Below are 25,120 nucleotides of genomic sequence, written 5' to 3'. Positions count from 1 at the left end.
TGTGAATGCCTCTGGAGCTTAAGCTGTCGTTTTGCGATACCTCGTATGGTTGCCTTCCCTGCCTCCCATAGGTTGCCCGGGGAGGCTACCAAGACCTCGTTGGTAGCAAAGTAATGTTTAAGCTCTGTCCCCACCGCCTGCTTGAAGTCTTTATCCTGGAGAAACCAGGCGTTCATCCTCCATGTTTGGCGGGCCGAGGGAGGGGGGGACCCTGAGTTAAGGAGTATCGGGGAATGGTCTGAAATGCCTCTGGGCAGGATGCAGACGTCAAGAACCGTATAACAGTCGGGCGCAGGGACAAAGATCGCATCTATGCGTGCTTGGGTGTGGTGAGGCATGGAGGTATGTGTAAATCGGGTGCTGCGTGGGTGCCATGTGCGCCATGCATCGCAGAACCCCAGGGACTCAGACCAATTTTCCAGTTGTTTCGCACTCGCCACCCAGGCGGAAGATGGAGGTCTCGTTGTGTCGAGGGCTGGGGCCAAGACTGCATTAAAGTCTTCCGCAATGACCATATTGCCAGCGGGCACATTATGTAGCAGGGAAGCAGTGTGTGCGAGTGGGGCGCGAGCATGGAGGGGGGGGGGGGACATATACCGACATGAGAGTAAGGGGAGACCCGGCTAGTGACCAAAAATTGTCACAGACGATCCTTGAGGATCATGTATCACTTGGGAGAGGACAAAGGGCAGTGTACACCTCAAGAGGATGGCAACTCCTCGCGAGCCCCTAGAGCAGCCAGAGTGCCATACCCTATCATAGCCATAGCGAGCTAAGAAGGGGCAGCGGTTACCTAAGAGGTGAGTTTCTTGAAGCACGAGGATATCTATGTGGAGACGCTGCACGTACCGTAGGACCGCTGTGCGTTTGTGTCGGTCCAACAGGCCATTGACAGTCCACGACAACACGTGGAAACACGCCTTGGGGGAGGTGTTATCTATCATGATAGGAGTTTCCTGGTCTAGGCTGAGAATATGGATTTGGGTATACAAACGCGCTTGGGGGCCCGCAGTGATGGGAGCCTTCGCTTGCTATGGGGGAACACCCATCCCTCCCACCGATAACATGTGTCATTCCGTGGTAGCTGAAACAAAAACCAACAAAAAACATAACAACGTACAGGGAAAAACCTTCCCAAACCCCCCCCCCCTTACCCCCACCCTACACTTCAGGAACAGAAGCATCTGTCGACCCCTCAAAAGCAACACCCTAGTACACTGGGAAACAACCAAACTAAAACGCTTGGGAATTGGGAAACGTGGAGGACCCCTCCTCGTGAACGGATTCATGTTTACAAAGATCATTGGGAAGTTAGGAACAGATCTAAGTCAGAGCGCCATCTCCGGCCACGGAGCAAGGCCCGGCGGGCAGAGACCAGTTCAAGCAGGGTCCCTCAAAAGTATCGGGCTACAGGAAAGGTCCGTGTCCAGGAGGTCAATCGCGGAGGACCGGGATGCAGCTTCTCCGCCGTCCAGTAGGCCAGCAGAACCAGAGCACCTCGCAGTCGGCGGTCCCTCTTCAACCTGGGGTGGCTGTTGTGAGTGACCCGGCGGAGAGACCAAGCGGGCCCGCCTCGGATCACGGCACATGCGGGATCGATTACGTGGAGGCTGAGGAGCAGAGGGAGTGGAGCAGCCGAGCCCGCCCCTGCATCCCTCCCGCCCAGAGCACAACCCTCAGCCCGCAGAGGGCGTTCTCCGTCGCCCATGTCCAAGCCTCCGCCGGGCTGTCAAAAACAGTGTCTTATTCGCAAATACCACCCGCAGGCGAGCCGGGAAGAGGAGCCGATACTGAATGTTAAGCGCCCTCAGCTTCTGTTTGACCTCTCCGAAAGAGCGACGCTGGCCCTGGGCCTCACCGGTATAGTCTGGGAAGATCATAATGGCGCAGTTTTCGTGGAGGAGCCGTTGCTGCTTACGGGCTTCAGACAAGATGATGTCGCAGTCCTTGAAGTTAAGAACCTGCATTATGATCGGGCGGGGAGGAGCACCCGGCATTGGTTTGGGAGCCAAGGACCAATGAGCCCGCTCAATTGCAAACCAAGGGGATAGGGATCCCCCCCTGGGACCCACGATCTCAGCCACTTCTCCAGGAACTCCACTGTACGTCCCTGGTCCACTCCCTCCGGGAAACCCACCAGGCGCAGGTTGTTGCATCTGGACCTGTTTTCAGCATCCTCTGCCCGGCGGTGCAACTCCTGAGTATGAGATTGAAGACGGGCCACCTGCCCCTTAAGTTGCTGCACGTCATCTTCCACAGAGGAGAACCTGGACTCAGTCTCTTTAATCCGGGCGTTCGCGATGCGAAGATCCTGCCTGATGAGAGTTATGTCCACCCCCACTTCTGCGATCTTGCCCTCCACTGAAGTCTGGGACGTGTGAATGGCCTGGAGGATGGCGGCCAGTTCAGCGGACCAAGGAGCCTCCTGCCCAGCCACTCCCCCCGGAGTGGTGAAGTGGTCCATTTTTGCCTGGGAGGCAGGGACCTTCACTGATCTGTCCGTTCTACCCATGTTCGACCCCCAGGGAGGGACGGACTCTGAGGACCCCCCGGCAGGGCCCCACACTGGAAGATCGATGAAGCAACAGAATCAACCCGGGGAGCCGTGAATTGCAGGCAGCCGATGTGACGACCCGGGACAGCCCAGTCTGCCTCCCAAGAGGTGCAGCCAGCGTTGAGGAGCCGGAAGGAAGCGTCGCAATCAAGAGCCACAGGCAGGACCCCCTCCGCTGGATCTACAGAACCGCCCACTGGGGCAAGAAACACAGCAGATGAGGAAGAGATTCAGGAGGGTCACCGGATCCCGGGAGGGGGGGGGGGGGGGGGGGGGAGGAGGGGGAGTGTTCGGTACGCGCAGTTGCCCCCTGGGATGTGTTGGCGGCCCAAGGGGTGTGTGGGGGACCCACAAGTCCTACATCAGTGACTATATTCGCAGCCCCACGGGAGCCACCGGGCCTCCGTCTACAGCCACCATGGAACACCGCCGCCCGAAATGGCGGCCGAAGCGCTCACACCCGCGCCCTGGGTCCAGGAGGGTAAGCCAGTGGGCTACATCGCCACTATTCCTAGTCAAAATAGACCAGCTCCCCCCACCAGCAAGTCATGCGCGGCCCGCCAGGAGCAGGGTTGCGGGGGGGAGGAGGAGCCACACCAGCCAAGGGCCCCCCTCGCACCCCACTTGCTGCCTGATTGACAGTCGACTCACACCCCCATACCAGACACCACCGCGCCCCCACTCCTTACCTGCAGGCCTGTTCAAAGGAATACGACCTTCAGCAGCCAACGACCAGCAGCCAACGACCAGCAGCACCAGCAGTAGCGGCCCTGGCCGCCGGGCCCAGCGGGGCTCGGACGGGGCCTCCTCACGTGTGCTCAGGCAGGGCCTCTGGAATCAGTGACGTCCACCCAGCGCCGGGGGACGACAGAAGAGCACCTCATCCAGAAGGCCGCCCCCTGCGGCAGTCTCCAGCACCGGCGACGACCAATGCAGCCCTCTAGATACCAAGCGGCCACCTCCTGGTCAGCAGCCCCGCAGGTGTAATCTCGCCACTCCAGTGACACTGGGCCAGACAGCAGTGGGGTGGTGGGAGGGCACCGCCACCAATAGTGCACGTAACAAGCTCAGGGCCTGGCCACGGGGGCAACAGGTGATCACCCCCCCCAGGCTGCGTCCCCGCCGGGCCGCTGCGCCACAACAGACAGACGGAATCCAAGGCCGACAGGGCCACCGAGAGCCCCAGGACCAACAGAGGCTCGCCGGCACCAGCTCACCGCTCCGCGGAGGATGTCCCACCACTCCGCACGCCACAGGCCGGGCTACAGGAAGGATTCCGCAAGGCCCTCTGGAGCACCACAGCGCGCGCCGAGACCCCTCACGGAGCCGCGGCACCACGCACACTCCAGCTCCGCCTCAGGGGGGTCGATCAGCGCGGGACTCGCCGGTGAGGCGATGGAGCACCCAGGACAGAGGGGGGAGGGGGGGGGGGGGGTTTGGGGACCCGCCATGCAAGAAGCCCCCCACCCACAGTCAGGCGGGCCGGTCACGGACAGCAGACCGGCAGAGGAGCTGGATTCAGCACGGCCGCCATCTTGAGGAGCGCGGCCCAGCAGGTCCAGGTGACAAGATCAGCCCCGATCGCTCCAAGTTCAGTACCACATGGTTCAAAAGGAGCTGCAGAGGTCCCCAGGCATCCAGGTACGAGGCACAGAGTGATAAATGCTCCCGATGGCATTGGATGGCCGAGCCGATGACGGAGGGGTCCGGAGCACACCTAAGGTGCGACCGCCATCTTGACGCTCGTAGCCACGCCCCCCTGCAAACACATTTTATAATAAATATTAGAAAGTATTATCGTCAGCGAAGTAATGTACATTGAGAATTCTCAAAAGTCAGAATGAGGGAAAGTTGAATTAACAGATTATCTGTTTTCACTAGCCTTTTAAGGGACAACAATACCATCCATATCATCTCCCGGAGTAGTACTCAGTTTTCATTAGGCTTTGCCAACTATACATTTCCAGTTATCTATGGTAAAATCAATCTGTTTTACACTAGAGGCAATAGCCAGAGCCAAGAAAATGAAGACTAGGATTAAGTTCCAGCAAACTATGGAAACATAATGGTGGCGATTAATTCAAAGCAATCTGGTTTCATTTTTCATACGTTTTCATTGAACACACAAGAACAAAAAATTGCTTGTGTGGTGAGTTTCTAGACTCAACTCAATCCCTGTTATTTTGGTAGTTGCCAAACTGCACTCCACCAAATCCAAAGGCAAAGAAAAATCAGGAAAACTCAAGTGATAACTCCAATCTGAGTCTGTTCAATGTTCCTACTAGATTTGGTAACAGAAAATGTTTTCTACAATGGACAATTCTATGTTTCCAGGAAGCATGAGTGCAGGAGAACATAGTAACTGGGGGAGTACCTCTTATGAAATTGCGGGTATCAACCAAAATGGGATGAGCAGGAGATGGGTTAGAAATTTATTTTAACAACTGTTATGAAATCAATTTTAGAGACAAAAAATCTCTCCTTTCATTAAGTTGGTAGATTTGAAATCAAAGCAGGATGATTTTTACTTAAAACATTGTTCATTTTAAACATCATCTACATTCCTCTACACAAAGGAAGGAAAACACATAAAAAGCACAGATAACATATCTGAAAGAAATCTTGTCTAATAATTCAAATCAGTTTAATTTTGATGAGTAATTTTAACTTGAATATCGCATTACCCTTTTGGAATCAGCAGATTCGTATTGGCACACTTCGATGATACATTCTGTTACAAACTGCTTTACTAAAAAGAGGGAGTTCTTTCAAAAGTGCACATCAAAGATTTGGGCGTATAGCTCTTAATGGTCATTTACAACATAATATCCCATGACAGCAGACACTGAAGTCAAATAGGATTTGGGATGTATAAGACTTTAATTAGGTTAAAAATAAATATTTCAAGTTATTTTCTAGTTGCTATATGGAGCTAGGCAATCTTCACAATCTTGAAGTTTCAACATTTGTTCTATGGTAGTTTTATTTAGATAAGAAAATAACTTAGTGGGCTACATCTAATCCAGTAGAGCAGGAACTATCAATACTTAATGCAGTGTACATAACTCACTAGAGTTGAAGTTTAGCCCAGTCTAGCATCGGAACTGGCAAACTACTTCAGCAAGGCACCACAATATATTTAATGTTCAATTGTATTTTTATATTGGTTAACAAACACATACTATGGTCTACAACCATCTGGCCAGCAAGGATTTTGCAAATAAAAGTACAAGTTAACTACGTAACACAAGTCCCTTACCATCCCTGCTCACTCCCCATAGTCTATCAAATATTATTAGCGAGTCTAGACTTTCTTTGTGCAATAGTGTGAGGATTCATTTAGGGAGACCGGTCCTACTGATTAATCTGGGTAGAATTTGCGAAACCTCATCTGGGCAAAGCCGCACTGCTTTGAGATAGTGTGGGCACGCATGCTCCCAAAAATTGTGGGCCAGCATTTGCTAGCTGCCTACTCCTGAGAGACTTCCGGGATAGTTGTGTGTCATGGAGATGTCCAGGTAGGATTACACCAGAGTTCATCAGGATCTGGGTTCCAAAATGCTTTATTCAGTTTGCTAATAATTTATTCCTTATACCTCCAGTTTGTATGCAGTCAAGAGTAAGTGGCGAAGAGTACAGGAGGGGCCACATCCCTTCCAGCAGCAATCGCTCATGGATGCGTTCCACTTAGCAACCCTTCTCAGGACTGCGATGATCAATATGCAAACATTTTATATTGTGTTTCACATTCTTGCTCCCATTGGTTTTGCCCCATTGTTTTAGTGTTAGAGGTGTCATGAGGAATTTGTAGAGATTGGAGATCAGGGATGTGTCATATGGCCAAGCCTTGAACCATCTGTCTAATCCGGTGAAGTAAATCTCTCCACTTCTGGAAACTACATCTTTGTTTGCAATCCTCAAATGAGAGTATCAGTTTTTTTTGTTTTGCAAAGAGGGAGCCGACCATTAGACATTTTCCCTACCGCCATATCTTAATTGTTGGAGACTGCAGGTGTAAAGTCAGTGGTAAATGAGATGGGCATAAAAGGTGACAGGAAGGAGATTAACCAAAGTCTCCCAGACACTCTGTGCCAGATCCCCAAAGTGCCTAAGTCACTAGTGAGGAGTAGAGTTCCCAACAGCATTGAGACCCTTTGAACCATGGAAACTACCATGGTGACTGCTATGAGATGTTCTATGAAGCACCACTATTTCTATTGCCTCCTTATGCTCCGCCCGCACCCCCTAATATTGTTTGAGGAAGTAAAACTGAGCGGCCTGGAAGCATAAGGTATTAGAGCTGCCAGTACAACCCATGCCACTTGTTTAAAGAGTATCTAACTTGCTATCCGTGGAGGTTTATTTTGCTAGATAAAATACTTTATCACAGTCTGGAGCTGATGGGAGTATTGATGATAGTGTCATCATTTGAAATAGATAGAAAATCTGGACAAGACTTTCATTTTTATCACAGCTATTCTCCCCAGCCATGAAAACTGCTTATTGAACCATTTCTGGAAATCTTTAAAGTCTTGAATCAGTCCAGGGTAGATCAGGACAACAACTTGGGAGGTGATGTGACCAATTAAAATCCCAAGATATATCAACTTGTCCAGGGACCAAGAGATGGGACTGATTTACTTTAATTGCTGCAGGTATGGGTGTAAGCGCTTCAAAAAGGATTCTTGCTTTGTGTTAGGTGCATCTACATTTAGGATTGTGCTTATGTGTGCTTCCAGGTGGACCACCATGTCCAACAGTCTTCAATCAGGGTTCTGGCCTCCGTCTACTCTCCTCCAACCATATTTTAAGTGAACCACTGCCTTTATATTTTGTATAGTCTGAACCCTGGTTAGCAGCCACATCACCTGTGGAATTAGGTGATGGAAACCAGTCTGGTTTATCATGGAGGGACAGGGTTGCATCTTTTACCCATCTTCTGTGCCTCTACTATGGATGCTCGTTTTTCCGTTCAAGGAAGTGTGTGTTTACCAAGTCTTTTGGCTGTTCGCAATGTGTTGCATGTTTCAAACAAAGGTTTTGGGCAAGGACCATTTTGAGCACGTGGGTCTTCTGCAGGGAGGTTTAACATTGCGTTGGCGATGGTTTTGATCACATGCCTATGACCCTCCCAGAAAAACATTAAAAGCAAAGGATGGCCCCACTGATAGGAAACATCATGGGTTAGGAGATATTCTGTGGTTGTCTTCAATGGCTTTCATTTTTTTTGTTGTAGTGTTACTGCTGCGATGTTGCTTTAAAAAAAAGTATTTGTGGGCCTCAAAGATGACATGGGGTGAGGATGCACGCAAGCCATTATGTACTCCTTTTCATCGAAGAAGTGGACCCGTCTAATAATGTCCGGTGGGGACTGTGTGTTGGCATAAGGTCCAGGGGTATCAGAGAGTCATCTGAGCAGTTGTGGACATGTTTGAGCAGGCATTGAACATATGCCTGAATGTTACTCCTTTCCGCTCCACGTGGTAAACCCCACCTCCAACTTTCCCCAGAATACTAACGTTACTTTTTCCAGTTACGACAGGACTTTTTCTCCAAATCTTCTGCCTTTACGGCAATGTCTTTGTATTTTTCTTCAAGAATTCTGCAGCTATTGTAAAGTTCCTCGACACGTTCATCCCCAGTGTATACCAGGTGGTCAACCCTGGACCGCAGAGTGATCAGTTCCCGCTAAATATCTTTTAGATAATCTTTCAGGTTCATGCAGATCGTTCCCACCTACTCTTCGATTTCTGTTAGGAGTTGTTATAGAAAATTCTTCAGCGATGGCCATTCCTGTTTCAAAGCAAAATAATTCACTTTTGCTTTTTACAAAATGTATTGGAATTTAATATCTTCTGCTTTGCCTGTATTGAAAGGCATTCTAGCCAGATTTTACCCATGTTTATATTATGGGCTAGAGCCCTTTCGAGTGAAAGTGAGGCCATAGTGAACTAAATGCTTTCGTACTGTATACATTGGATCATCCTAAATTGCAAGAATTTTTAAAGTAAAATCTCTGACAAATCTACGCCCACTGTGCAGCTTTCAACAAAAAACTATTTCTGGGATGACCAGGAGCAGTCTTAATTCTTTTCACATTATAAAAACAGTGCTTAAACATAAACTGAAGAAAATTTATTTTTATCTGATGCAAATTTGTTTAGTCAATTGAAATATTAAAATATATGTTTTCACAATAAATATACCCCAAACCACAAAACTATTTGATTCAGTTAGTAAATAAAAAGGACAAACATAAGTTTAAGATTTTGGCATTTGCAGATCAAAGAAATTCAGGTAGTTTGGCTAATTTTAACTGAAAGCTGTTGAATATGTTGTCATTGTTATGAGGACAATACACGTTTCTGTGTTAGCAGTGGAATCCTGCTTACAGCTGAGGACACAATTTCTTGGGCTCAGCATTTAAACTGTTCAGGAGGTGGCAAATGTTTGTTTTGACACCACAAATCTCGAATTATTAGGCATATCAATATTTTTTTTTTTCAAAGTGCTTCATAGTTTAAAAAATGGGAAAATATTTCATTCTTTTCTATGATGCATTTTTGGGTGTTTGTTGAATTTTTTGCACTGATTTAATGAAACACACAAACTACTGAAAAAAAACCTGCTGATGAAATGTAATGTCTCTTTTGGGATTGATGAACCGGTAACTTGCATGCAAGCGATGTGGTTCTAAAGAGTTCTCATAACAATGGTAACACACACAGTGCTAGTGACAATTTTACAAGAATAAGACCGCTACATTATGTAAGTCAGCTGCTGCAAACAAAATAGTTTCTTACCTGTACGAGTAGTTTTGCAGCTTGAAGAATTTTCTGTATTCACATGCTGTGCATTATTCCGCCATGTAGTGGTTGGGTCCAGAAGTCTCGGCTTTTGTGTAGTTCTTCTATTTTTTTGTTATTGGGCATCAACAGATCTCCCATTTGGTGCTTCCTGTGACGTTGTACGCCCTACTTCAGAAGCTCCGACTCTTGAACGCGATCTTCAGATTATTTATTTTTTGTTTGTTTTCTCCTTTCATCTTCTGGGTGGAGGTGGGTGGGTCACTTGTGAATCCAGAGAATTCTTCAAGCTGCAAAACTACTCGTACAGGTAAGAAACTATTTCGTTTTGCAGCATGCATGTTTTCTGGATTCACATGTTGTGCATAGATTTTGTAGCGTTTTCCTAGCTCTGCGGTGGTTGGGTTGAAGATTAGCTTAGATTTGCAAAGAGATGTTTAAACACTTTGTCCCACTTGAGCATCCTTGTTCATTTGAATGTCTATGCAGTACTGTTTAGTGACAGTGTTTACAGATTAGCAAGTTGCTACCATATATGTGTAAGGGCTGCCAGAAGTTCCGCAGGAGCGTCAGGAACCTGAAGAGAATACCTCAGCCTTCCCCAGCGGTCTTCCGACTCTATCAGACTCTAGAGACTCGGAAGACTCGCCAGGGGAAAACAGGGAAACAAAACAAAGGAAGGAGGGTTCGCACTTCAATGGTGTAACTGGCGTCTGGTTCTGCAGGTAAGACGATCTACGCCTGGCACACACCCTGTAAAACAAAGACTGTGTAAACACTGCCACATACGAACAACCCTTTTGTAAAACTCAACCCTTGACCTCACCTACCCCTGTGTCAGGAAGTCTAGTCTTGTACTGAGAAGGCGTCAAGGGTTCACTGTAAGGTCCTAAGTAAAGGAGAGCACAAAGTTAGGAGGGCGTAAGAATCAACCCCAGAGTCTACTCTACACCTGCTGTCAGCTTACCCCCTGTACTGTTGCTGAGGAACTACCAGCTCACTGGATTCTATTTTGCCTGGTGACCACTGTGGAAGGTAGGTGTTCTACTGAAACGGATGACACAACCTGTCAAAATACAGTCAAAATACCCACTGAGTTCTCCTTTTTAGGCATAGCATACAGTATTTTGATGAAGAAGGTAGCGCAGTGCGCCGTTACCCTGTTTCTGTAGTGAAGATAGTCAGCACAGTGGTTCACGCAATAACCCCAGGGAGCGACAGGATACTACTGCAGGGGGAGAGGAACTGGAAAACACCCCACTAGAGTGGGCACTCGAAGGAACACCATCAGGGTACTATTATCCTGAACCACGCCTGGCTGGTAGAAGGAGCAGTGACAGCCACTGGAGTGCGTATCATAAAGAGGGAACAATGAGGGAAAAATAAGAAGGGGACGAACTAGGGCAATAGAAGCCGGTATGTGCGGAGCAAGACACTCCCCAGAAAGCGTGGAATGCTCTGGGATCCGCCCGGCGGGAAGGGACAACAAGCGCTTGTATTCTCAGCACCACTATAGCGCCAAGAAGTAACGAAGAGGATAACAATCCTTATAATGCTTTTACTAGCCAGGATTACCGGGGTACCTCTCACTTGTGGTCGAAGGGAAGAGGGGCAAAGTCCGCCTCGCTAGCGGTGGTGAGGAAGCAGGCAGGAACGAAACGCCACGAAGATTGAAGAACGCGGCGATATACAGCAAGCCGGCTTCGTTCACTAGAGCGAAGCCGGAACCAGGAAATGCGTTGACGGAAGTCAGGCAGCTGAGCGTCGGGACGGAAGTGAATCTCGAGGCAAGAACGCTAAGTGCGTTTCCTTGCCTTGAGGTTCCTTAAATACTACAGCGTCGGGATTCGCGGACCGCGGGGCATGACAATATGTCCTGCAAAGGTATATTTGCTAGAAAAGCAGTGGTTGCTCCATTTTTTTGTGTGCTTTTTGATTTGAATTTAGTTTCTCCCCTGTACTTGTGTGGCAAAGTTGAATGGTTTGTGTGATCAATCTGACAATTGTGCCCTTAGTTACAGGTTTTCCCATATTGTCTGCAAACAAAACAAATAGTTGATTTGTTTTCCTGCTTGTTTTTGTCTTTTTAATAAGGTACATTATTGCTCGCCTTGTGTCCAGTGTGCGTAACTCTCTCTGTGCTTGAATTTTTAGCTTTTGAAGAAATCTTGAAATTGGTATTGTTTGATTTATGCGGAAGTGTGAAATTACCTTAGATAAGAATTGTGGATCTGTCCTCATGACAATTCTGCCCTTGTGAACCTGTAAATATGGCTCTTGAATTGCGAGAGCTTGTAGTTCACTCACCCCGCGAAGTGATGTTATGGCCACCAGGAATGCTGTCTTTTGGGTGAGCATCTTTAATGTGATTTTGTGTAAAAGGTCAAAGGGTGCCTTCAGTAGTCGAGTTCTGCGGCAACATATAATGGACGGAATGCTGAATAAATCAAACATTCTCCCCCAGTCAAGAGATCTGGGTTAAATCCATTGGTCTTTTGCTTACTACGCCACTCCAGTTTGGACACAGCCATATGCAAATCAATCTTGACCCTGCTCCTCATGGGAACAGTCAAGTCCGAACTGCCAACCTGGATCCCCTATGCACTTGGGTGAATGTTTGATATTGTTCAACATTCTGTCCTTCAATTGTTCTTTTTGCATTTGTCACCCGAGTGGGACAGGTATGCCCATATGTGGGTCCCATGCTCTCCATGACACTGGAGTCAAGATAGCCTGCCTGATGAGGGGTGATACTCAGAAACCGGTATTGGGAAGCTTGTTTCTTGTAGGACCTGGCCTGGCAGTTCGGGTTGGACTGTTACCATGGGGAGCAGGGTCAAGACTGATTTGCATATGGCTGGATTTAAACTGGAATGGCATGGGGAGCAAAAAAAAACGATTGATTTAGGCCCAGATATCTGTACTGGGGTGAATGTTGGACATTGTTCGACATTCTGTCCATCAATTGTTCTTTTTTGTTGATGTAAAACACTGTTGTAGTATTGTCCGTTTGGATAAATAGTTTTCCCTTAAAGCTCTTTCTGAAAGGCTTGGAACACTGTCTTTAGCTCCAAGATATTAACATGCCGTACTGCTTCTTGTTCTTGTCAGACCCCTCATACCTTGAGCAAACCCATGTGAGCTCCTAAGCCCATATGAGCGGCATCTGTTGTAATGGTTACTGTCGGAGTTGGTTTTATTTATAAAGTTTTATATAGCTACATTTCTTTCCTTGTATGACGTGATTTATTCCACCACGCCATTGCCTCCTTTAGCTTCTGCTTGACAACCACCAGATCTCCAAACTCTCTGTTGCCTGGGACCATTGGTTCTGCCGCCATTCTTGAATTGGTTTCATGTGTAATCTGGCATATGGAATCAAAGGGATGCATGAGGCCATCTTCCCTAACAATATCCTCACAGTTCCCACCGTCAGAGCTTGCCCCTTCTGGTGAAGTGGAATTTCCTGCAGTAGCGGCTGTATTCTTTTTTTTTTTTAGAAGGGGGGGGGGGGGGGAGGAGTTTTATATAACGCAAACTAGAGCCGAGAAAGGAGGTATCAGAGCGCTTTACATATCACTAGTTTCGTTACACATGAACACATTCATTTTTCTAAGGCACAGGGAGATTAAGTGATTTGCCCAGAATCACAGGATGTTAAGAGTCATAACCGAGACTCGAACCTGGTTCCACAGCTTCAACGGCGACCGCTCTAGCCGTAAGGCTACATCCTCTCCCCAATAGGAATATACCTTTCCAAGGACAGAATTGATTATTGCTCCTAGAAACAAATTTTCTTGCTCCGGTTTAGGTGATGACTTCTCTATGTTAATGGAGAAACCAAGTGTGAATTGTGTCATCACCTGATGTATATGCTCTGTGCATATGTTGTGGGAGTTTGCTTTCACAAACCAGTCACCCAGGTAAGGCTAGACATATTTCCCTTGCCTATTAAGTGTCCTGCCACTGCTGCTAGATACTTTGTAAATACTCTTGTCGCATATGTTATTCTGAGGGCTAGCACTCTGAACAGTGAGTTTTGTTCACCACAAATCACAGGTACCTTTTGTGTTTTGCATTTATTGGGATGTGAAAGTGTCTTTTAGATCTAGAATTGTTTTGCAATTCCATTTTTGAAATTGTGGAATGACTTTTTATATAGTTGCCATCTTGAATATTTGTGTCTTTATAAACTTATTAATGAATCGGAGGTCTAGAATTGGACATAGAGATGAGTCTACCTTTGGGATTAGAAAATATGTTGAGTAATTTCCCTTCTTGAGCTCTGCTCTGGGCACCATTTCTATTGCTCATTTTTCAGCAACTTCTCAACCTCATTGAGTAGACGTGATGATTCTTCTTCACTTGAATGGCCCTTCTTCTTTGGACCCCTTGCTGGTGGTATCTTGTCCAATTCTATGCAATATTTACAATCTACAGCGTTTAATATGCATCTGTCTGACATTATCTTTATCCAATCCTGAAGGAAGTTCTTTGTTCATGTTGATGTGGAGTGTGAGAGGCTGTTTGTTTTTGGAAAGTCACTTGTTTGCTGGGGTCCTGCCTCCCCTGTGAGGCTGTCCCCTTCCATGTGTTCTTTTGCGAAAGGATTGGTGCCCTGGTTGTGGGTACTGCCAGTGCTGCTGTAGTGCAGAAGATTGAGTGCATCATTGGAATCCCTGATGTGATGCACTAGTTTTGGAAACTGCCTCTTCCTGTAGGCCTGACAATTGACCCTGCACCTCTGGTCAAGTTTCCCCTAAACTGCAAAGCCCCCAGGCACTTAGCAGTCTCACTGTCCTTTTTAAGTTGCTGCACTGTCTTATCAACAGTGACTCCAAACAACTGTTCTCCATTGAAGGAAGTACTTACTATGTTGGCTTGCACCTCTGACTTGAATCCCGGGTTTCTAAACCATGAATGATGGCATAATGTCATTCCTCTCATCATTTGGCGACTTACTGTAATGCAGATTTCAGGCATTTCTTTGCAATATTCTTGCCTTCCTCCGCAAGGTTTGCAGCTCTCTTCCTGTAATGCTCTTGTAGGTGCTGCATTAGCTCCACCATCTCCTCCCAATGCTGGTAAGCATGCCTGTTTAGGAGGTTTTTGAGTTAACACTACGCCCTTGAGATCCATCTTTTTACTCTCTTTGTCAGGAGGTGGCCCAGATGTTGATGGTATGTTAGCCCTTTTCCTTACAGTGGAAGTGATGATGCGTTACCAGGCACTGTACCCTTGATGTAGGCAGGATCTTTTGAGGAATGCCCTATTTTGTTCTCCGCCCCTGCTGTCACTGCATGTGGTGGCCTCTTTAAATGCCTCCCTTCTTTGGCCCAGGACACTGGGCAACATTGGTAGGAATTGATTCCTTGCCTGTGATGGTATCAAAGTCTCCAGTAGGAAACATTACTGTGACTTTTCCTCTTTGAGCTGCACTCCATACTTTTCTGCAGCCTTCATTATTACATGGTTGAACGTCCCAATGTCATCCAGAGGTGAAGGCTTTGCGGGATAACAATCAACCCCTTTCCCAGGGGAGTCTGTCTCCAACTCATTCCACTGAGTTTCTGCATACTCCGAGTCTTTGGAACCCTGAAACATTTCCCGGCCTTCTTGTTCTTCATCCTCCTCATATTCTCTTTAGGCTCTGGTGTCATGTGTGGATCTATTTCTTCGACCTCCTTCTCGCACTGGTCTTTCAGCATTAAAGTCTTTTGAGGAATTCTAAATTCCTTTAAGGATTTATCGAAATCCTTTGTCTTTAGTATCAATACTGCCATTTCATCCTCAGGGCGCTGTTTTTTCCTCTTGATTTCCGCAGAGTGTTCTTCCAGATGGAGAGTAGACATCAATTTTTGTTTCGACATTGAAGAATCCTTTGTAGATGTGTTGGTCGTTGAGCTTCTTGTCTCCTCTCAAGATCTTTGCTTCGACGCTGAAGCATTTCGACCTCATCTGCCTTTCGACGATTTTGTCTTTTTGGGAGACGTTCATCCTGCTGTATCCTTTACAAGGGATCAGAGGGGTTCCATGCCTCTGGGTTTGCGTTCGATTGGCAACTTTTTCGACGTGAAGGCTCCCTTTGTGTCTGTTTTTTGAGACTCAGGCAACAACAGTATTTTAGGTGTTCCTTGAGTCCCTTTGTCTTTCTTGAGAGCCTCCACCTGGACCTCGACAATTCTCAGGTTGGCGTCGGATGTTTCGCCCTGTGCACTTTCAGCAACCTTTCCTCCTCGTCACTCGACAGACTCAGGTCTCTCAGGGACAGTGTTGGTTTTTGTCGCTACATGGCATAGTATGCCTGTCTCTGCTTCTCTCTTGCCCTAAGCATCTTCGACGTGAACCTGGCACAGCTGTTGCAGTCGGCGCTTTGATGATCGATCGGCAGGCAGAGGTTGCAGACCTGGTGTTGTTCCCTCCGAGTGAACTTGTGGTTGCAATTTGGGCAGAACTGGGATGAAGTCTTCTCCATCATGCGGAACAGGGAGCCCCCTGCCACGGGCATTCTCAATCAGTAGATGAAACTTCCTCTACACGCTGGGGATCTCCTCCTGTACAATGTCTATGATGATCTTCTCTGAAATTCTTCAACTTCTTTGGTGAACTTCTTCCAAACGTTCTACTTTCATGTGTTGGAGAGCCTTCAGCAAAGCATCCAGACACAACGGTGGATAAAAGAATCTGAAGATGGTGTCCTAAAGTGGGAGCTTTTAGGGGGAGGGCGTTAAACATCTGAGGAAGCACCAAATAGACGATCCGTCGAAGCCCAACAACAAAAAAACAAAAATAGAAGGACAACAAAAATATGAAGAATTCTAGACCCAACCACTAGACCGCAGAATAATGCACAGCATGTGAATCGAGGAAAAGATTCATGCCGCAAAACTTCTCAAACATATTGTGTCAGGAGACTCATTGCTTAAAGCCAGCACGGTGGCATAAGCTAAACAATCTGAAGAAGAAAGTGGAGAAAAAATAATCAAGTACAAAGAAATACAAACAAATCTGAATAAGGGGCTCGACCTCACCAGGACTTTGTTGAAACCAACAGAAGCAGATTCTAATCAATACAGATGGTTTTATACAATTACCTGAGCTCGCTTCTCCATGTCTTGGCAGGTGCCTAGCTGTTCTTCCATGGCAGCTCTAATTTGTCTGGCCTCAAACTCCAACTGTCTCCTTGTCATGTCTGTCTGCAATGAGAACTGAAACAACAACATGTCTAAGTGACACTTGAAAAAAGTAAATCCAAACATTTGCTAGAAAGTTAGAGATGTTTATAGTGAAGAACAGAGCTAGAGATACTCCCCTTATAACTCATTCTTCAGACACAAAACAATTAAGAAGTTGTTCCCATGTGACCCCCAACGTTAAGAGGAAAAGAACTTATCAGCTGCTACCCTCCCTAACTACAGCCACCCTGCACAGCTTCAGCTCTACACAATAGCAGTCCGCAATGTTACTGGCAATGGCAAACAGTACAGAAAATATACTCCATGAGAGGTGCCCCAGCCCTACTAAGAGGACAGATCCATCCACCAGAGCCCTGCCTTTTATTCAGGTTCAATGTTTCACACATCCCTCTAAATATGGATTACCATGACAAGTGTGCCAACTACCAAACCCAACTCAGACTTGGTAGTCAAAAGCAGCTGCTCTTGTTATAGTAGAAAACTAGGAGCTCAAGGTTGATTGGTAGGAGAATTGTGCAGGTAACCGGCCTTCATATCAACAAAAGGTCAAATGTGTCTTGTTCTTTTCCTATTGTAGATTCAGCGGCTCAGAACTCCCCGCCCTACCAACCCCATCACATCTTACACTTCTATCAAATCTGATTTTCTTTAATAGCTTTTCCAAATCTTCATCCTAACTGCACCATTCTACACATAAAACTATCTACTTGCATACCTATATAGGCAAGAATTAAAGGTACATTTATGATGACTATGACACTCCTAATTCCTCACCTGTTTAAAACAAACCTTTGTGTATCAGGAACTGCACTTACGCATGCTACAGATGGCAATCATTGCTCCCTCCACTGTGCATCTATCCTAGATCTCATTTATACTAAGAAGTGGACTTTTAAATAGTGAGTAGGATTGTAAGGTTGGTGTTTACAATAGAAGAAAAAGTAGGGTGGCCTAAATAATGAGTTTGCAGCCCAGTCGATAAACTGCAGCTGTAGCAGCGGAGGCGCCTCCATCACAGCAACAAAGCCACCAAATTAAGTTATGCTTGCAACAAAGGCAGTCACATGTCCTTCAAAGAAGTTCCCCCTTATTATGGAAGGCCCTTCAGGGGGAAAACATGTTTAAATCACATAGTCCATAGTAACCAACTGGACCAGCTAGCTGAAATTTGATTTAATTAATGGTAGGCAAAAACACACAATGTAGTTTCACTGGAGTAGCTTTGCTACTATCTCTGAGAGGCGTGAGCGGGTGTTGCATCAAGGCACTCACTGGGATTTCTTGGTCTCATCTGTGTGTTAAAGAGTGGGCTTAATTTTCCCGGTTAAACCTGTACCCCACTGGACTATGAGATTGAAGGTGAGGAAGACGCCTGGCTAGTGGCTCTATGTAAAACGGTGCCCCAATCTAGAAGGACTGGTTAAAAGCAGATTGAGTATCTAGAAAATACAAATTGAATGCCTCGGCGATTTCACCATGTCTGTTCCAGTCTTTTAACACTGCAGCTCCACATCCATTAAGGAACCAAATCATTATTTTCATGGAATGGCAAGTCAATTGCCTTATCCTAATCTCCAATTTGAAATCATATGACTTCAGCCTTGTTTGCCAATGCACAGAAGAACAATGCTCATGATCCAGGCAGAAGTGAGAATGAGGTGCTTGGACACCAGCAATATGTAATAAGGGAGAGAGGATGGTGGGGTTATACATCTCTATGTCTGAGAAGTATGGGCAAAGGTTTAACAAACCACTAAACTGGTGCTGCATAGTTGGAGGGAGTTATGACTCGAATGACCAAACTGCTGGGCTCTTGCACTTTTCCTTATGCTTTCTCCACACCATCTAACTAAAGAAAGGTGCTGGGGAAACAAAAGAACTTGTTTTTTGCTTTTTTATGCAGGCTTTTACTCACCAACTTGACATCCTCATCCACTCTCCACTATCCCCTGCACTGAACTGGAGAGGGACTGACCACTGCTGTGGAAGAATAGTCCGACTGGGACGTTGCTGGTCAGTCTGGGCCTCGACAAGCATGCACAAACAGTTAAGACTGACTACCCTATACAACTTCCGGGGGCCACTGGAGCATTTGGAGACTTGGTCCACTGAAAGACATACAGGAAGGGGAAAGTATTAAACATCTTTGGAATGTTCCAGTGCGGAAGAGGCAGGCTTAATCCGCTAATTCAACAGATGACTGGGACCTCCATAGCCAGACAAGGAGACTTTTTTTTTCTATACTGCAGCACCGGAAAAACTATCAGCAGCGTTCCATGAACTGCATGTGAGCCCTGGACGTGGAACATGACTTCGGATGAGGACACCCCTTATCAAGGAGAATGTATGTACGTAGGTCATAGACTGTTTGCATAAGCAATACTTAACGCCTCAGACTCTTGAAATATTACGCCATCGGCAACTTTGCTTTTTGACGATATGCCCTATTGAGTCTTCTACAATCCACGTGCATGAATACCAACTGACGTACACAATATGTGTTAGTAGCCTTATGGTGCTACACTACAGTGGCCTGAGGAAGTCTTTTCAGATGAAACACGTATTGGCTGTGCTGAATCAATTGTTTTTTGTGGATGGACTGCAACATAGGAGGATCACAGAAATATTTTCTGTTTGATGTTAGAATTCCAACAACCATCAAATTGTTAAAAACAAATGCATTGTACTATTGTGATAAATAAATATCTTTTTTTCATCAAACTAGAATAGGACTATCTCGTTATTAATTTTTGTGTGCTCCAGCCATATTGCAACATGGAAGGAGATATTTTATACCCGACAGTGCTAGACAGTCTGAGAAGCAGAGAAGTCGATCTTTCAGCAGTAATGTAATAAGCTTAGTTTACTTATGCCCATTCAATAAATATTTTGTTATTCCGGGTGAATGTGCACAAGGCAAATACTTGTTTTTCCAAGGAGCAGAGGTTGTACCTCTAATCAAAACCAATTTTTCCACCAGACTCAATGGCCCTCTTTAGATTTCCACACCACAGTTCAGAGAAGAGTAGATTAATGAAAAACTAAAAGAGCAGTCTCTACCTCTGACTATCTCTCAGAATAAAGAGGTATCAGGAATAATGAAAGATGTGCAGAACATGTCCTGTTGTACTCTACATTTTCCTCTCTGCAAGGGTCATGCCTCTATATCCTGGACTCAATTTAGAAAAGCTGTATTGTCTGCCTCTTTCTTAGCTCTGCATCTACAGCACAAAGCCCTGTAGCACAGGTTGTTCTTACTGCAAATATGCAGTAGTAGGTTTCATGGCACACTTTATGAACAGGTGCCTTTGTTGAAGACCATGAAGGCTCGGTTTTTGCAGACAGCTTCAGATAGTTGATCTACAACAACATACAAGTTTTCATAATATGAACTCCATTACCGTATGCTGTCATGATAAAGATTTGTTCACATTTTTTTGTGCTCTTCCAAAGCGGTTAGGTAAAAACCAGCTAACCTTTATTTTATTATGTTTACCACGCAGTACATAGATGCTTAACATATATTTACTGTACTATCTGTGCATTACCAGTTTACAAAAGGCAGGTACTAGTCTAAACACACATGCCTCTAGTGTACAAATGATCATTAGGTTTGATGTGTCCCTTCGTTCAGAAAAAGCATTTCATCTGTGAATGTATTTACCACTCATGACTTGGGGCTCTGTTCATAAAGCACACCGAGCGCCCATAGTTCTCAGATGAGGATGTAGAGGACTCGATGAGGAATCACAGTTCCAAGTAACTTCTAGCACCATCAGAGTTCAGAACTCCCAACGTCTAATCATAAAATTGCACTGATTGCCGCTAGACAGCTTGTGGAAAATTAGTTCGTAACTGAACATTATCTGCGCCATCTTGTCTCTCCCCAGCGCGACACACAGGAAAGCGCACGGCAGCCATTTTAGGCACCCTGGTCTCTCCCTGCTCATTGCCGATCGCCAGCGCGTCCCCCTGGCGCTGCAAGCATTCCCCCGCGCGCCGGCCACCCCGCTCTCTCATACACGGGCCATAAACCCTCTCCTTCTGCGCGACCCTGCCATGGAACCACATCCCACGCCTGACCGACATCCCATACATGGTCATGCATCTCTTTGATAACCCCCTTCCTCTGCGCCCCATTGTCCGAACCGATCCCAGGCCATCACCTAGCCCTGCGGATGCAGTTTATTGCCCCTACTGTAATGGAAACACCCCACATCAAAGGGATTACAGTAGATCAAGGCCCCCCACCCCCTGAGACCCGACCGGTCGCACACACCCCCGGGAATTGGCAGAATGTCCAGCTGTGTGATAGCCATCTCCTACTGTGGGTGGGGTGGGGACTTCCACTGTAGATATGTGTGGGAACGAGCTTGAAGTGGGGATTCTGAGGATGTTCTTTCAAGTATCAAAGCGATCTCAAAAATGTGCCATGTATGATAAACCTGCAATAAAGTCATAAACCTGTGTATAAGAGGCCAGGCCTCAGAGATGCAGTTAGAGCACCTCGTGACGATACCTCGCTGTCTGATCTGATGTGTTCCACTCCGACGGAATAAAACATTGTTTCCTGCCTTCCAGTCTCCGGCGCCTGCCTCTTTATTGGTTTAGCATCGAATGGTATAAGAGGCGATTACCGCCGGGCAATACTTGAAAGGTTATCGACTACGACTGCCGCTACCGTTTAACAATCTCACTGACATGCTTGGACAGAAGGAAACTTGTCAGCTGAACATACCTACGCTAACATATTCTGAATCAGACTATAAACCTTAATTTGATTATACTGAATATAACAAAGGCATCATCATCAAGAAGAACATTCTCAGTATCACTATCATGTTCCCTTTATGTACACAGTGAACAGTGCAATAATCCAGTTTTTTCAAACCACACAGGTTCGCAAGAGTACTCCAGGAATTCTAGGGCAATCCAACATTATCCAGTAGGTGATAAAATCTCCATGCGCAAATGTGACAAATGTGCTTTTGCACAAGTACCTTTTTCTTTTCTCTACAGGGAATTATTTTTCCCCATAAAGCAACTTCTTCCACTGAATCGCTAATTAAAAATTTAAGCTTAATTTCCATCCTGGAAATGCACTTACTTTTGTTTTAGGCAAAAGCAAATCTCTTTCCAGAGTGGGAAACAACTTGCAAGGAGTCTCCTAAAACCTACATACTTCTAGGTCTGTGCCATACTTACACGTTTGTGGATGGTCACATACTTTATCACCATCATCAAATGCCAGAAACGCAACCTAGTCCTAAAACATGCATGCAGCATATATCCGTAAGTGCACTTTAGGAACACAAATTACACCAATTCTGAGTCTATGGCTTAAGCCTTTGGTGATTAGACTTTATGCAGTGGCTCAAGTAGTTCCCAGACATATTGGACTAGGACTACACAACTGTTTACAAGAAAGCCTTCTTAAGTTATCCAGTACAGTCAATTAGCACTTCGATAAATGATACACATTCCATTTATTCATACTTTGCAGCAACTATGTTTAGCTCAACATCCTTCTCTACTGTCCCTTTTCAACCCACTCATTTAATGTATGTGAACATTCTTCAGTACCTATCCGGAATTCAGTACCTGAGTCTGATGAGATTAACCTGTTTAATCAGGGTTTTGTGTAGTTTCCATTGACAATGTTCAAATGTTGACAATGTGGTGCAATTACCCCAACCACAGCTTGCTTATAAGCAGATACTGCTAAGACCTCTGACAGCTTGAATGTTAAGGGCCAGCCCCAAAGTGGACTGTGTAAAGCTGACTTCCTTACCTCATGTCCCGTAGACATCAAATTCAAATTGTTAATTCTTCCATAATTATTCTGCCATAGTTGCATTTGCTGTATTGCAGGCTTTGGTAAGATAGCCACCACCACAGTGCTATCACACCAACTAAAACATAGCTCTCTGTTCTCTGATACATTTCCATTGTCCATGCTTTCCTTTTGTGTTCCCTGCACAAACCTAATGGATTTAAAACAAATCGACAAAGACACTTTCACTTTGGCCCCTGGCCTCCAACAGTTCACTGTGAAATGGACACAGCCAGTAATTGAAGAATTCAATTTTCCTTTGTGGCTTGTTGGAGGCAACACAGATTGCACCAAAATGTTACTTGACCTTTAACTATAGGTGTGTAGCTTGTAGTGCTGTAGATTCCTGTGTTGTGCATACTCCTGCAATCTAGTGTAGGGTGCAGACGTTTGCAAGTTGCATTTCTTCTCAGAAGCTTTTTAGGTCTCGCCTACGCAGCGCACATTCGCTGCCTAGGAGGGCCTTTAGCCATCGGTCTTCACTTTTCAAGCACTGCACTCGTGCTTGTGGCGGCATCCACCTTGCGGGAGCGAGCAGCGGCATGCCACAAGCACGAGTGCAGTGCCTGAAAAGTGGCGACTGCTCTCCCAAGCGCACGCACCACTCGCGTGCTCACCTCCTGCTCCCCCTCTCTCTTCACGTGGCCACTCCCATTCCTGTATGCAAGGCTCGCCGGGGGCCATGCTTGTTTTTTTAATTTAACGCAACTGCCTAGAAAATACTGAAGAGCTGTAATTACTTTCAATCAGCTGCTAAAACACAGATGGTAACACTTCATTCGGTTGGATATTAATCTTGTGAGATTAAAGCGCTTGCCCTGAACAACACTCTCTACACGGTGTAGCTGTTAAAAAACACACATAGGTTTGCCCATGTCTGCTACAATGGATTCAAGGAGAACAGCGCTTCCAACGCACCCACTGCCTTCCTGTGCGAAGCTCCAAGAAATCTGTTGCTTTTGCAGCATTGCGATTAATAAAGCCTCTCTAGGAGCTCTAACTGCCTTAATCAAATAATCGCTCTGTGATTCCGACTCTACCTTCCGCAGGCGGCATGGAAACAAGAGCCGTGCATATGTAAATTGGAAGTGACCAGGGGATTGGGTTCGACTTTATTTGGAATAAAAACACCGGTCGGGCCTCGCTTGGCCCGACCCAGTCTCAGGATTACAGAGCCCGCGCCTGTCCGCTATGATAATTTCACTTTATTAGCCTCAGATTATAAACACAGGCTTTTTCCGCACTCCACCTCTCCGAGCTGTTGATTCTGTGCACACAGAGGTTATTCATGTCTCGTAATCAGGCCCTAGCCTGCAGGATAACGATAAACGGTGGCAGACACGCAGGCTGTCGCGTGTGTAGTCTTTCAAAAGCACTGTTTTCCCCCCGTATTGTATTATATTTCTTTTTTTACATGACGGCATGCCCAGCTTCACTTCCAGTAATAACAGAGCTTCCGTATTTTGTGTTAAATACTCTGCCAGCGAGTCATTAATGTTGAAGAAATCTTTTTGCACAAAATCATGTAAATGTTAAAGGGAAACGCTTTGAGATTCGGAAAACCTAATCCATTATCAATTTGCATATACAAAATTATATACACACACATACATATATACATATACACATATACATATACATACATATACACATATACATATACATACATATACATATATACATATACATATACATATATACCCAATCGAGTTGTGCTCAAAGCTTGAAGACCCCACACACGACGTGTAAGTGAAACACTTTATTCTCTTACAGGCAGCAGCAAATTCACAGATTGTCAGCTTAGCGCATTTTCTGCCGGTAATGCCATACGCGTTTCGGGAGTCGTTCCCTTGTTCACTGGCTTCGGCAAATAGTGGAGAAAGCCTTTCACATTGTGCACTCGCGATGATATTGCCAAAGTCCCGCCCCCTGTGGGCGTACGCCACAGTGCATTCTGGTTATGGTGGTTTGTTCTGTTAAAATCCGTAGTGGCAACAGACTCACGTTCTCCCTTAGGTGGTGATAACCCATCGGGTCGCTATTGCAGGCAAGGAGTGGTCCGCTGCTTCGTTTCTGCCTGATAGAGAGGCCACGTCGTTCTCGGTGTGCACCTGATAGTGCAAGTGCACAGACCTGCTCTGTCGGCAGTGGGGAGTCCTCGTGACCGGAGCAGGCCACTATGTATCCAATCGAGTTGTGCTCAAAGCTTGAAGACCCCACACACGACGTGTAAGTGAAACACTTTATTCTCTTACAGGCAGCAGCAAATTCACAGATTGTCAGCTTAGCGCATTTTCTGCCGGTAATGCCATACGCGTTTCGGGAGTCGTTCCCTTGTTCACTGGCTTCGGCAAATAGTGGAGAAAGCCTTTCACATTGTGCACTCGCGATGATATTGCCAAAGTCCCGCCCCCTGTGGGCGTACGCCTCAGTGCATTCTGGTTATGGTGGTTTGTTCTGTTAAAATCCGTAGTGGCAACAGACTCACGTTCTCCCTTAAGTGGTGATAACCCATCGGGTCGCTATTGCAGGCAAGGAGTGGTCCGCTGCTTCGTTTCTGCCTGATAGAGAGGCCACGTCGTTCTCGGTGTGCACCTGATAGTGCAAGTGCACAGACCTGCTCTGTCGGCAGTGGGGAGTCCTCGTGACCGGAGCAGGCCACTATGTATCCAATCGAGTTGTGCTCAAAGCTTGAAGACCCCACACACGACGTGTAAGTGAACGACGTGGC

General features: G+C 46.1%; 1 protein-coding gene across 12 annotated transcripts in view; it reads right to left on the bottom strand.

The window, feature by feature from the left end:
• Nucleotides 1-25,120, bottom strand: part of APC (APC regulator of Wnt signaling pathway) — an 858,190-nt gene that overhangs the window by 241,675 nt on the left and 591,395 nt on the right. For all 12 annotated transcript variants that reach the window (XM_085632601.1, XM_085632600.1, XM_085632606.1 and 9 more), the window contains one exon: nt 16,455-16,568. In XM_085632601.1, the coding sequence (XP_085488727.1) occupies nt 16,455-16,568 (114 nt within the window). The remainder of the gene's footprint in view (nt 1-16,454; nt 16,569-25,120) is intronic.

The sequence above is a fragment of the Triturus cristatus genome, chromosome 2_1, assembly GCF_964204655.1.
Source record: "Triturus cristatus chromosome 2_1, aTriCri1.1, whole genome shotgun sequence".
NCBI classification, from domain to species: Eukaryota; Metazoa; Chordata; class Amphibia; order Caudata; family Salamandridae; genus Triturus; species Triturus cristatus.
This window is presented reverse-complemented; position numbering and strand designations above follow the sequence as displayed.